Genomic DNA, 14,335 nt, shown 5'->3' on the forward strand with positions numbered 1-14,335 from the left:
AGTTTAGCATAATAAATAGTCATTCTCACTGAGAATATTATTACGTACATCAGTACTTACCGAAGAATGAACTGTTTCAAAGATTGCATTTATGAATAAGTTAAAGCAACTGTAACTGTCCTGTTTTACAAAACAGTGGGTAACTGACTGATTTGATTTGCTTGGGATATGAACAATGATATTGCAGGCTCGAGTTTAATGACATTCTGCAAGTCTTTACGATTGGGCGCTTATATGAATGTTTACTTCTTGATCTTTATATAATAGTCAGTCTCATAATCGAAACATTCGGATAGCTCTGTCGATGTAACGACCAGTCTAGCAAGTCAATATCTGTAATTAATTGACTCGGGGAATGTGTTCAAAACAAAAATAAAAACACACACACGCGCGCGCACACACACACACAAACCACAACTCCCGCATGAGAGAGTGGTGGTAAATTTTTTTGAAAAATCGTTTTCAGTGGCCCTGACTGCATGACAATGGTTTTACAATCAAAGTGGCACGCTAGGTGAATTTCAATGCCTTCAACGGCAGATACTATGATAGTTGATAAAATCAACATATCTATGCTTGTCAGTAGTTCAGTTAGAGGTTGACGGATGTATACATTGCTGCAAAGCCCCTCCTACTGCCGCTGGAGTCGGTGTTAAGTCGTAGCATCATTTTGTTTTCCATCGATATTATCGAACCAGTTGGCGTGTCGGATCCACAGAGCCTGAAAATATATTCACGGTAGAAACAGAATTTTTAATGTAAAAGTCATATTTACAGACTTGTATACTTAATACAGCCTATCGACAAATACCACCATTGCAATGAATAACGGGGTCTGATGCATTAAATATTTTTACTGAACATCATTTCTGCTTAGAAATCATTACGTAACTCTATTCACTACCAAAAAAAAATATTTAAGGCTGGCTCAAATTCGCTACTTTATCACATTTCAAATTGGTCTAATATTTGAATGATAATACATTATGCACAAAACACTCCAATCCACCACCACCCCCCCCCCCCAAAAAAAAAAGAGGGGGGGGGGGCAAAAACAAGCTAGCACGGTCAAGCACTTGAGGTCCAATCATGGGTGTAGACTGTCCGTTTCTTGGACATTGGTTCTATGATGTCACGATTAAACACTAACAGTCACTCGCAGAACTCCGCAAGGGCATTCTTTGTACTAAACGTCTGTAAGGCAATCCACTGTTTTCACATCTCAGAAAACATTACAGAATTTCGAATGTGCTTCGTCGATATGTTGATTTACATGAATGCCAGAATGGAGATATTCAGTTCTGTTTATCCTGAGTTATACAATAGTAAAGTCTTTGACGAAAAAGATAGTTATCGTATAAAATCAGGTTAAACAAAGTAGGATTAAAATGTATCGATCAAAACCATTCACCAAGTTCATTGATTTGAGTTATTCTAATTTTTGTTTGTTGAAATCGGCAATGGCCTTTGTTTTAAGTGAAAAAAAAACCCAAATTAGATCTTGCCTTTCGCTATAAGGAACGTAATGACAATGAATATCATCATGACTTTACTTGATACAATGTTTGTTATTATATCAAGTTCATTCAGGATCCAAAATTTAGGTCACGGTGCAAAGAGTGTAAGGAGACTGCTCACCTCATTGGCACGTCGATTCCATTGCCGATGTCCACGCTGAGAAAATCCCCTGTGCACTGCCCCGTGTATTCGATGTCGAGTTCATGAAAGGATAATTCGATTCGACGCCCGGCCGGTACTTGGATGGTATAGAGACAAACATTGTTGTTTGGGTAGCCGCTGGGGTACTGGGGAGAGGCGATCATGCCGGACAGTGCCCCGAAGTATCCTCCACACGTTCCCACAAATCCTGCGATGAAAGAAAAACAAAATCACATCGAATGTTGACATCAGCAACATACGTACTTTACAATGAAAAAAAAAACAGAACCCAAGAAACAGTCGACCACAAATGGATTGTCCAGCTGTAGTGAGAAGAAACATATAATCTGTCTAACATAGAGCCCTCCGACTAAATGGGAGAATTGTTTAATGTGCCCATTGAAAATTCAGTAAAAGTCTGAATAACTGCAATCCACGTACGCATAGGAAGGATTTGCAATAGGACAATCTATTCATGTATAAACTCACCAATCATTCTCTCCCCTTTGTATTTGATTCCATGTTTATCCAAAACGAAACTGTGCATATCCGAACCGTCAATTCCATGAATATAACTTGCCTTTGTCTAGGACGGTTTTTGCAAAATATTTCTTCTCTTCTCCTGGACCAAAATTCAGGAATTCTCTTGATAATAGTATAAAAGAAGCCTCAACCATTAAGACTTTTTCCTTGAAGTTAAATAATTAATGAAAAGATATCTTATGCAACACAGTAAGTTACTCTTTTGTTAGTTTTGATTTTCAAAATTGTTGTTGCTCCGGTTCAATTTTATTACTTTTTGTTCCTTAGCGAACCCGAGCTTCTGTGCCTCTAGTGCCCTGGTTATGACCCACCATCCCCTTCTCCTCTATCCACCTCAGAATCTTCATACACATACCTTCCTCACTAATACATGTATTATCTACTTATCTTTTCCTCCCTTACAAGAGAGCTGCCTCGTGGTTGTTAATGTGCGTCCTTATGTGTGCTTGTATGTGTGTACTACTCTGCATTTTTTCTATCTCTTAGACAAATTGTCCTGTCTTTTTTTTTTTTTTTTGGTGCGATTTGACTCCCCCCCCCCCTTTTTTTTCCGAGGGGCTTGAATGCTACAACTCTGCTTTTCAGCAGTCCCCTCCATTTCCAACAATTTTGTTTCTGAGTTTACCGTAATAATATAGCATTTATTTGTATCTCTGTTGATAATTTACCTGTGTCTTTATTACATGTTATTATGAACATCACATTGTTGTACTGATTTCGTGATATTATTTTTATACGCGAACATGTCAGTGTTTCCCTAATTTGTTGGAGAAGAAATAAAATCAACTTGAACTTTAACTTGATAGCAGATTCCTGAATGAGCTACCACTTAAAGCGTCTGAGGGCAGGTCATAAAACCCTGTTTTCGACAGTAAATCTTCAACTAAATAGATACATCTCATCTGCTTAAATTCTATAAAACGTTGTCCGAAACAGTTTCAGTTTCAGCCTTGCTGATTATTGTCTTTGAGCGATACAGCGGTTCCGGAGCTGTCAAAGATTTCAATATAAAGCCCAGTCTTACCTCCAGAATCGTCACCCTCCGTAGTCATGACTTCAGGTAGTTCCGTCGTCGTCGTTATCGTCGTCGTTGGTTGGGGTGTTGTGGTTTCTTCTCCGTCTGTAATCAGCTGTCCGTAGATGAAGTACGAGATGCGGAAACCTCGCCCGTTCACGTACTGGTTCGAGTGGAATGTTAGAACAAGTTCGTCGTTCCTCACGTAGCGAGCCGGAGGAAAGGTGCTGCCGCAGTACTTGGCACTTTGTCCGCTGCTGTCCCCGGTCTGGACGACCAAATAGTCGTAGTCGCAAGTGGCGTGATCCTCGAGATCGAAGTCGCGAAATATGATCGTAATCGACGAGTCCTTACCGCCCTGGATAATAATGAAAGTATCAATGTAGTAGATAACACCTCTTGTCCCTGGTAAGAGCACGGTTCATGCTCATCCTGGCTTTGAATAACTTTGTCCACGTTGCGTTTGAAATGTCACTAAACATGACATAGGCACCTACATTGTTGTGTACACAACGAGCCGAGCTGTGAATGGCTTGCTGTTGTAATCTAACCATTGTTAATAGTTCACGATTTTTTTTACTATACTTGTGATTGATAGTTATGATCATACTCCATTCTCTAACATGGCCATGTGTACGATGACTCTATAACGATTATTTGGAATGAAGATCAGTGAATTATTTCATGCACCACTTATGACGTGGCTCTACCGACAATGTGCATGGGTCAGTGACAATTATGACATTTTACTACAGTTTCTTGACAAAAAGTTGTAGGTATCCATATTCGGACCTAATTCACGCACATGTGCATATGTATATAAAAGGCCCCGAGCCACGTAATTGCTCTCTGTAGCTTAGAAAAGCATTATTAGAAGCTTTCATATCTTCAAGCAAATAACCATTTCCCTTCTTGTCGGACATGGTTACGATATAACTTTAGCCAAAGTTTTTAAAGCATGTTTACACTCTCACCTTGATTCTGTAGGTGCAGTCTGTCATATCGTTGTAGTTGTTGGGATAGTTTGGGGATCGTATCTCGCCGGAGGCTTCAGTGAAAGTGAAAACGCATTCCCCGGGATCGACGGGCTCGTCACCGGTCTGACAGAAGGTTCCATGGAAGCCTGAAGGACACACGCAGTCACAGTTCGGTCCCTGATACCCGCCGTTGAGACATACCAACGAGGCGGTGCAGTGCTCGTTGCAGTCATAGATGATGTTAGCCAGCTTGATATCGTTGAAGGTAAGGGCATCGCGGTTGCCAAGGAGACCGGAGAGGGCGGGGTCCTTGGTGGTTATCGTGGGTAGGCCATTCTTGGAGAAGTACTGATGATTAAAAAGGCAGAAAATGACAGTCAAATGCTAGATTTGACTATGATTGTGAATGAGTTTCGCCGCCGATGTCTCTCTTTTTCTTCTCCTTCTCCTCCTCCTTCTTCTTTATAAGTCCAGTCCACCATCGGGTGTATAGTGGTACTATTTGGCAGGACTGGCGTGGTGTATGTACGGCCTACCCTGACTTTTTAAAAACATTCCTACAATCTTGGGTCTCTTCGGACTTCTCGGAAATAGAAAGGGGGAGAAAGAGGCTGGTGATGTGGTTTCCTAGATCATATACTAGTAGAAAGAGGGCTAACTTACGTTCATTCCGTAGTGCATCAAAGAACCGACGTCGTAGGGAACTTCTTCCGTGGTCACCTGACTCCAGCTGTACCGGTAAAAGTTCCTCTCGCTGCCTTCGTGGATGTTTTCCCAGAACACGTTGATGTAGTTATCGCGGTCGGGTCGCGACTGCTCGTGGTGGAATCCGATGGCGTGACCGATCTCATGGGAGACGGTTCCAACCTGCGACATGATGTGGGAATCGAGAACTCATTTTTAAACTAATCAAACTATTTTTCTTTTTTGCTTTGGTCTTACAATAATAATGACTGTGTATTCATTTGAAAATGATGATTACTTCAGGGAATTGATACCCTCCAAAGCTGGTTAAACACCACGTACGTGCATTGTGCACCGTCCAGGGGAAACAGTCATGTTAACAAAGGATGACCTGAAACCGATTGACAAATTGTACTAAATAAACAGCAATCATTCAGTGTGTAAAGTAATTGCCGTGATAAAAATCACGGCCATAAGTACTCGGGTGGGATGCCCATGGTATCTCAATCTATCATGGTTATTGCTCTTACATACTGAGTAATTGGCGTTTATATGCGTCGATAAAGGGCACTTTGTCAATCAATTTCAACTAATTACTACTCGACCGTAAGAACCATTGATTTAAGAGCACCATTCAAATAACTAGAAGAAACATCAAGATGGCAATTTATCACAAGAAGAAAAAATCCACAGCTGTGCATTTCTTTACGAAGTCGTCGTCTTAATTCCTACAATATCAGCTGCATGATCAACAGGCGGTTTAGCAAAATGACAGAATTATTGTATCTTGGTATATCTCTACGCCTCAAAAACATTACAAAGTGACCAACAGGGTACATTTGGACATCTACTGTGATGTGAGTACTGTTTCTTCTAAGTGTCGATCTGCCGCAGTATTTCACGCTTTAAAATACAACAACAACGTTCGTAATGCCAGTGTATGCTAGTTGACGCAGAGGTCCACCGAATAATTATTTGATAACCTCACTAGTAACAACGAAAGGGATTGGGGACCATATGTGGACTTACGTTTGCGCATCCCTGCCCGATAGACAGGGCCTGTGCGCCACCAATGCGCCCGACGTAGGACCAGCAACCGCGATAATCCTTGATAAACGTTACCCTGTCGTCATGGCCAAGCGTGGCCCGCTGAGAAGTGGAGTACGGCTGGAAACGAAGGCAGGTGTTATCGGACCAATGCTGCATGGCAGCAAGTATTACATTTGTGTCAGGAACTGAGGAAGTAGAAATGGGAGGACACAAGGCATTAGACGAAACAGTAACGGAAGGAGGAAAATGGGAAAGTAGAAGAAAAGGAGAAGAACAGGCAGACAATGTAGAATAAAAGACAATAGAAATTCAATCGCGATGGAATCACGTCAGAGTTGTATATTTCTTACAAGTTGTAAGAAATTGTCATTCTTTGTCTACATATTTCACTCTAGACTCGTCCGTCTTTTACACAATGTGTACTAAAATACTAAAATCACACGGTTTTTGCTTTCAGCATAATTGCTGCATATATAAAAAGCGTCGTTTCAAAGTTGCGTCATTGTTACTGTGTCTCTTCTTAATAATGTTAAAAGTCATTAGCTGTTCAATAGTGTTCCTTTTTAGAGTAGAAAAAAAGATGATACAGGCAGCAGCTCGTAATGTCATGGCTATCAGCGATATGACGATGATTACTAATACACTTACTCTTAGTCATGTACAAGAAGGATTCTTTTTAATTCTAGAGACTCCTATCATTCTGTAAATATTCTTAAAATGTCCGTCCTACTTTCTAGTACTGCTCCACTTACTGTCAAGACATTTGAGATAGAGAGCACAATCTCTCTTACTTCTACAAAATATTTTGTTAACATCGGTACTTACTGGATGAAGCTGTGATCTCGTAGGGAACAATCTTATGCGGCCAGCGCGAATTCTCAAAGATCCATGCCTTCCTCTTCTTCCTGCTCCTTGACTCCTCACCGTCGTCGTCATCCTCACCATTCTCGTCGTCGTCCACCTGCTTTTGATCGTCGAGCATTGCGTTGAGTGCTTCCCACTGCCCTTCGGTCAGCATCATATCTGACTGGAAGGCGCCCTCACTCTCTTCTTCTTCCGGTGGCTCGGGTCGTCCCTGAGGCGAAGGAGTTGCGGCGTCTTGTAGAGTCTCTGTACCAACATCATCAATTGGTGTTTCGGCAGCGCCCTGACAACGTGGAGAAAAAGAACCATGCTTGTAACTATGGAATGGTGAAAGAATCTCGCCTGTATTGATCCAGACCACTATATTACTCTGCTGACTTTAAGCGCCCTCGGCTCTTGTTTTGATAAAAACACTGTCACATTAATAAATGATTTCTTGAACAAAGTCCTGTATTGCGTGAACAATATTTTGGTTTACCAAAATGCATTTTATCCTCACAGTGAGGAGAGTTTACACTGTTAAACCGGAATGTAATTGTCACACCAGATAAAAACGGTGAATTCATCTTGTCAACATAACCAAAGCATCAATGTTGCAGATATTTCACAGATAGTTCTTCACTACGAAAGAACTAATATCAGTAAATTATGCGAGAGCGTTCCTGTACCCAAGGGCGTGGAGAAATGTAAACTGAAACGCTGCTTTTGATCGAACAACGTTGTCAGACAAAAGAAAATACTTTATTGGGTAAGCAATATTTTGTAAGCACACAGTCATGACAGTGTCAACGTGTTTAGTGCCAATTCTTGTATTCCAAGTCTTGTATAAGGATTATCTTGTACTGAGGACGAGCTGCCCAGCCAATAGTAGAATCTCCGCGCATCCCCCCCCCCCCAACAAAAACAGTTTTGGGAGCCTTCAAAGAGTGTTGCATGCATGGGTAGCTCAAGTTGCTCAACATATTGAATAAACTAACGAGCATGACAAAAACATTCGACTGTCTCGAATGATTACTATAAAAACCCAAATTGTTCATCTGTAAACATTGATAAGGTAAATAAGCCTGATGATTTGTTTATTACCAATTATGCTATAATCTGAGTTATTTCTGAAGTATAACATTGCTTGTCGAGTAATTGAGCTATCATTCTTGGATATTGCACCCAATTCTTTAGGATGAGTCAGTTCGGTGTGCCTCTTCACGGACGTTGTCATTACTTTCACCTTTCATTGTCTTTTTTTTTTCAAATCCAGGGACACCATTTCGTCAAGGCTCGCACAATCATGTCAATTGTATCAAAGAAAATATAACAAGTTTCCTCTCAGTGGCATGCGTTTGGCTTTGTGTGTGTGTGTGTTAAAACACGAAACCCAAATATACTAGTATAATTTGTAGATAGAGTGGATAGAGTAGAACACATAAGCTAAGTTTGAGCAAGTTGGACAGTGCGTTGAAAAGTTGTGAATTTCTAAATGTTTGGTACCACCATCGCATGGTAATCGCTGGTAATTAATCAATTCAACTTTTTACTGACCTATTCCTCCACAATGAAGACGGTTGCTTGACTGATGAAAACATACATAGATCCGTAGTTCTAAACAAGGCACATAGTTAAACATTTTACATGAGATCGTAGAAAACGTGAATGACGTAAGAGTCACAACTTACATCACAGCAGAGTCACGTGCTGTTTTTTCAGTGATATAAGGGTTTATGACTGTTCAAGAAAATAAGAGGGAAATGGGATGTGCGAGACAAGCCAGTGATGCGTGAACGTTACTTAACCTGAAGCGAGAAATGAAAATAGTTTTTCTCACACTCCCAAGATTTGTAGCACGTCAGCAACAATACAGTATTATTTTCTCCAGTTATAATATTATGTGCCCTTCTCTTCGCACCCCGCAATAACGCACACAACTCATCACCCACCAATTCCTTCTTCCCCCAAACTACCCTTTGTATGCGGGTCAGGTGTATTAGAATCTTGTACGTAACGTCTCTTTGAAGGGTATATAACACTTCAGCACACTTTCATGTGACAAACTGATCTAACCTTACGAATATTCAACAAACGCTGCAGACAAACGAAATGTCAGCACTTTACGCTAAAGTAAAACAAACAAGCATGAATGAACTTTTCAATACTGGCAGTAACACAAAATTACCATTTTTCTTTAAAGAAGAATGCAAAATACTAACTTCTGTTACAGAACGACATTCTTAGTCACCCAATATATATTACACAAATTTTAAAATCCATGGAGCACGATTACTGATTGTTTGAAAAAAAAAAGCAATGATGCTATTAGGACATAGTGCTGTTATGTAAAATATTCCAAAATTCCTTTATAATGTCTCGAAGGCATCTTATACATGCAGAGAGAAGGTTACTATATGGAAATACATCCTGCCATGTGAGTTTTAAAAGAATCATAAAGATGCGGTTAATTTGCCATAATGAGATCATTACACAATATATCACGACAAAGTCTGAAAGTAAGCGAACTTCAAATGTGTACTGAGTATCTATATGGGTTTTGCAATCAATAATTGATTGTTGAAACATATTACTTCTTCATTTATTGGTGACATTACTTTGTAAATATTAGCCTATCTTCATCACATGCGAAGAGTACTAATTGTGCGGGTAAAAGTGAAACAGAAGAAAACTGATAGAATTTATTTAAATATATTAAATAAGTTTGTATCATGCGGGCAAAGGAAAGTGTCTGAGGAGAAAAATAAACCATAACAGGCTACATCATTTCAGAATAATTGACTACGACGCAAATGTTTTATCATTAGAACATTCCTACCTTTCCATCAATTGAAAAAAAAAAATCCCAACAAACAATAATTCTGCACTTACTTGGAATTGAGTAGAAAGAGAGAGAGCGTTCCTCTCCTGTCGTCTGAGGTATCCTGTGCTTGCCGGTAACGCGTCGCTCCCAATAAGGAAGAGTGCGAGGATCAGAACTGCAGCTGATGCTGTGCCCTTCATCTCAAGTACATTCAAACTCGTCAGTATAAACTGTATCAAACTGACTCAGTTCCTTCGTAGAGATAAATCGTTGGCGCACACTTCCAAAGAAAAATATGTTTATCTATTATATTCTCGTGTTAATGCTATTGTGATTTGTCTTGGGTCGACAAGTAAGATGTGTCTAATCGGTTCCTTCGATTGAGAGAGGTATGAAAAATTGGAACAGACTGGGTGCTTTTATAAGCATTTTCGAGGACCCGCTGCTCTCAAGGGGGTTTCCAGATTGGGTGGAGTGGGGGGAAAACACCCACTTACAAATCAAACGATCGATTTTCGGGATTGTCACTAGCTGGTCATGACGGTAAAAACGGTGACTCAGGCACAAGTGTCTCACAAGAAACCGGTGAAGCGGAACCGTAGTTCCTGTTACGTCCTGGTGCGTGGTCAACTCTGTGCTTGCTAGAGAGAACACAGGTACAAGTGGGTAGGGTTCTTCTCCTGAGGGTCATCGAAAAGGGGTGTGGCCATGTGGTGCTTTGTTTGGAAGTCCAATAGCATCCTCTTTTGCATGAGAAGAAAGACTTATTTACATCTGAAAAGCTGCGAATTGCTCAAGCTGAAACCAGGAAGGTGTCACCTCCCTGCTGGAACGAAGATTCGAGCCCAATCACGTAATATTCTTAAACGGTGACTGACCCTGCATATTGTTATGGGCCAGTTCAAGTGAGAGATTCAACTCGATGACCATATATGGACATTGTGTTCTCTCGAAGAAAAGTGCGCCGATCTTACACGCTATTTAAGAACGATGACAAACAGAACAAATATACTAAAAATTGCAAAGCACAACTTTAACAATGATGAGCTCTTCATCCTTCGCCCCCTTCTCTGAATTGAGTCTCGATAAATCTTGCCCATTTTTATCTCAAAAAGATGATGCTTTGGGGCATAGGGGTTAGTCACACGGATTCAATGGAACTCTAACAATAATTCTCCAGTCGACGTTGATGTTTAAGCACAATATGTGGTACAGTTGTATTATTTTGCGTCTTAAATGTTTTTTAGGGATTATGACATTCGCCTGTGATTATCTTTCATTCTAGAACCTATGACATCATCACATCTTTTGTGATGTAGTTTTGATTAAAAAAAAAAAAAAAAAAAAAACCTGATGGTTTAGCTTAAAATTATCAACTCTGCAGACACGTCGTCACTATAGGCGCCTACATGTAAGTTTTTTTGTTTTGTTTTGTTTTGTTTTGTTTTGTTTTGTTTTGTTTTGTTTTGTTTTTACCAATGTAGAGGACGGTATACAGCAACACTCATCAATCAGAATACTGTTTAGGCCTACTTATGACTGGCATATAAACCGGTGGTATCTACTCCATACACACGAGCAAAATAACCTCATTAGTAAACCTCGCGAGTTATAATAACGATAGTCATGACAATGTTGAGAGATGCTGGAGAGAGAGAGAGGGGGGGGGGGGTGGATAAAAATAGTACTGAGTCGAGTTTTGCCGTTAAATGAGTTTTTTTTTCTCATTATTTCCTTATGCAAAGGGCCCCATCCATTCCAGCTTAGAATTAACCGCTCATTGATAGCGTTCTCCTGCGTTATTGTTTCTCATATTTACTGGAAAAAATACCTACTACATACATTTATGTGTTTTGTATATGATTATTGCACAATATCATTGCTTACGCTTATGTATTAGTGTAATGTTTTGTTATCATTTTAATAATTTGTTATTCTTTGTGGCTGTAAAACTTAATTAAGTTAAGTTTAATTTTGGTTTGCTGGAATGCACAAATAAATAAAAACAAACTAACTAAACCAAACCAAACTAAGATACATAAAGACATAAAAATAAGAAATAAAAACAAGAAAACGAGGAGATGAAAGTAAAAAAAGAACCAGACTTATTTACAAAATATGTTTTTTGTGAACTCTGATGTACATAATTATTATACTAGATCGTCAAATCATTTTCATCGATGGCGTTTTTTAACCGACAAATCTAAATATTCGTGGCGTCATACTGGTCCCGTTTTATGGAATACTTTAGAACTGAGCAAATTTAATATACAGTTTGATAATATTTTCAAAAGACAGTATACAAGAAAATATTGACTAGTAAGTATTGATATATATATATATATATATATATATTTTTTTTTTTTAATGGGTATATTAGTCTTTCTTCTATTTGTATTATGGTGTTTAATGTTTGTTGCTGTTGTTGTTGTTGTTGTTGTTGTTATGATTAACTTGATTTTTTTGAGTAATTTTAAAATGATTATAACGCCGGTATGTGCAACATAACAAGCCTATTCTGGCTTTCTACGCGCATACCATTTTCCGATCAACCAAACACACAATGTTAATGAGTTTCTATTTTTTATGTACCTGTGATATCTGTTTTCCCCATGTGTTTTTTTTTTTCTTTTGTCTTCATCATAATCTCGCCTTGTTTTGTTGACGTTTTCATTGTTTATAAACTCACTCTTTGTACAATCTGCTCATGTTCACATGTATTTTTATATATTTATATATTGAATCGGAAATAAAGATTGAATTGAATTGAATTGAATTGAATTGAGTTGAGTTGAATTGAATTGAATTGAATTGAATTGAATTGAAAACAGCAAATCAGGGGCACTTTAAGAGACATCAGAAGTTATCGTCAAGTGTTGGGTGTGAACAGGGAGGTGGGCTTGGTAGTGCCCTTCTCTTTATAAACAGGATAATATACTTTTACGCCATATTTTAGCGTAGGTCTAGCAAAAAAACAAAAATAAAACAGCAATAAAAATAACAATATCTCTGCATTGGTTTAACAGCAAGCCTTCATTATCATTGATTTAGACATCATGACAATATGGTTTGAACAAACACCTGATTCACAATAATTATGCTGCTAGCACGCTGCAACATGATGGCGACATGATGCTTGCTCCTGCGACAGTTGCTCCGGTCTTATTTTCTCCAAGGACTTTTAATAGTGGCTAGTGTTATTGAGTTGTGATAGGATTTTACGTTTAATTTGATGAGAGCATTAGGGTTAGGATCAGGGTTATGTTTGTGGGTAGGTTTCATGTTTGGCTCAGCGTGCCAAAAGATAAGCCATGGAAGCATTAATTTTGTTGCCGGACAAAAAAATGGGAGCATTTGTCACAGGAGGAAATGTTGTGTGGAACCCTGTAATATAACTTATTTACACTAATCTCCCACTACAATGTCCTATTGCCAAAACAAGCAAACAATCAATCAATCAAACTTTTGGTTAGAGGCAAACCGGAACTAATTCCTCACGAGTGGGTCAGCCCAGTCAAACAAGCTTATGGAGACGGTCTCCTTTTTTTCCCGCCTTTTATGATTTATACAACCATAAATGTTTTATAAGAATCATTTTGCACAATCACACGAGATTATATTTTCTTTTGCTTTCTTTGTGTAGTTTGGTTATGATCTGTTGTTCTTTATATGAATTCAATTCTATTTTGTTTTGCCAGGCCAGCAGACTAAGTTATGGACACAACGAAACAACATGATTATGGCCCCGAATAATTTATACATTTTGGACGTATAGACATACTGAGTCTCATTCGGGAAAATGGTGGTGCGTAACCGAAATTGTCCCGGGGTATGTGGTTTCAAATCGACTAATACGAAAACCCACCTCTCCTTCGTCGCATCTTGGAAGGCCTCTTGAAAAAAAAAATAAATAAAATACTGCGCCCGGGTACTGTTTACCTATAGACAGCTAATTTGCAGTTTATCTTTACAAGTCTGTAATATTATGTGTTCAGAGATATGGTACAAACAAACAAAGAAACAGTAAAATTGCATGCAGTCATCCTTGTTGTCACATGTTGTCACAGTTATCATTTGGCCAGATAAATATTTGTATACCTGTAATGATGTCGTCAGCCCACTCATCAGCAGATATCATATATTGTAAATTACTATTAGCGTTCCAGAGCGAAGACAACATTGTTCCTTCACATGAATACTCAGTGTTCCGTATCTTAAATTCCCTGCGAGAAATGACTACAACCCATGCACCCGCTGATAATCATTTTACTCTGTTTAATGACATTACACCACTGAAGGCTTACCACTTATATCCACTGATATATAGTCCGCATATGTTCAGATGCAATAAGCACAAGTTTCTGATTAAACTTTCATCGAATCGGAACACTCATTTTAGAGGTATTCGCCCAGCCCTACAATGAATATCACGTATACCTCTAGCTACAATTGTTCTTGCTCACAATACCGTTGGACACTAAGCAGGTCCAAACCTTTGGAATAGTTTCACAACGCTATTCTAGAGTTAGGAGCTGATCCATAACGTTTTAAATATACTGTGCGTATCAATATGATATAATTGATTTTTAAGTAATGACAATGTGTTCTTTTTTTTTAACAGTGTATATCCTCTTCAGTGTTGGCACTGTACTACTCCCTATGAAAAAAAAATCGAGTGAAAATATTCACTCTTGAAGGAGTGAATAGAAAAAAGAGTGAATTTAGAGTGAAATTGGAGTG

General features: G+C 38.9%; 1 protein-coding gene across 1 annotated transcript; it reads right to left on the bottom strand.

The window, feature by feature from the left end:
* Positions 1-591: 591 nt before the first annotated feature.
* LOC140232851 (protein SpAN-like) lies at positions 592-9,795 on the bottom strand. Its single transcript, XM_072312964.1, has 8 exons — positions 9,664-9,795; positions 6,754-7,075; positions 5,908-6,113; positions 4,858-5,061; positions 4,192-4,542; positions 3,227-3,575; positions 1,639-1,867; positions 592-721 (listed from the first exon to the last, which is right to left on the bottom strand). Exons 1-8 carry the CDS (start codon positions 9,793-9,795, stop codon positions 592-594), a joined length of 1,923 nt encoding a protein of 640 aa, XP_072169065.1.
* Between the last annotated feature and the right edge of the window lie 4,540 nt (positions 9,796-14,335).

Source organism: Diadema setosum, chromosome 9, assembly GCF_964275005.1.
Source record: "Diadema setosum chromosome 9, eeDiaSeto1, whole genome shotgun sequence".
Classification (NCBI taxonomy): Eukaryota; Metazoa; Echinodermata; class Echinoidea; order Diadematoida; family Diadematidae; genus Diadema; species Diadema setosum.

Excerpts from the sequence above, each read along its gene's own strand:
- LOC140232851 (XM_072312964.1), bottom strand. The coding sequence starts at position 9,795 with ATGAAGGGCACAGCATCAGCTGCAGTTCTGATCCTCGCACTCTTCCTT. Across the intron at positions 1,868-3,226 it reads GGAGGGTGACGATTCTGGAG|GATTTGTGGGAACGTGTGGA; the intron begins GTAAGACTGGGC and ends CTTTCATCGCAG. Across the intron at positions 722-1,638 it reads GGAATCGACGTGCCAATGAG|GCTCTGTGGATCCGACACGC; the intron begins GTGAGCAGTCTC and ends ATATATTTTCAG.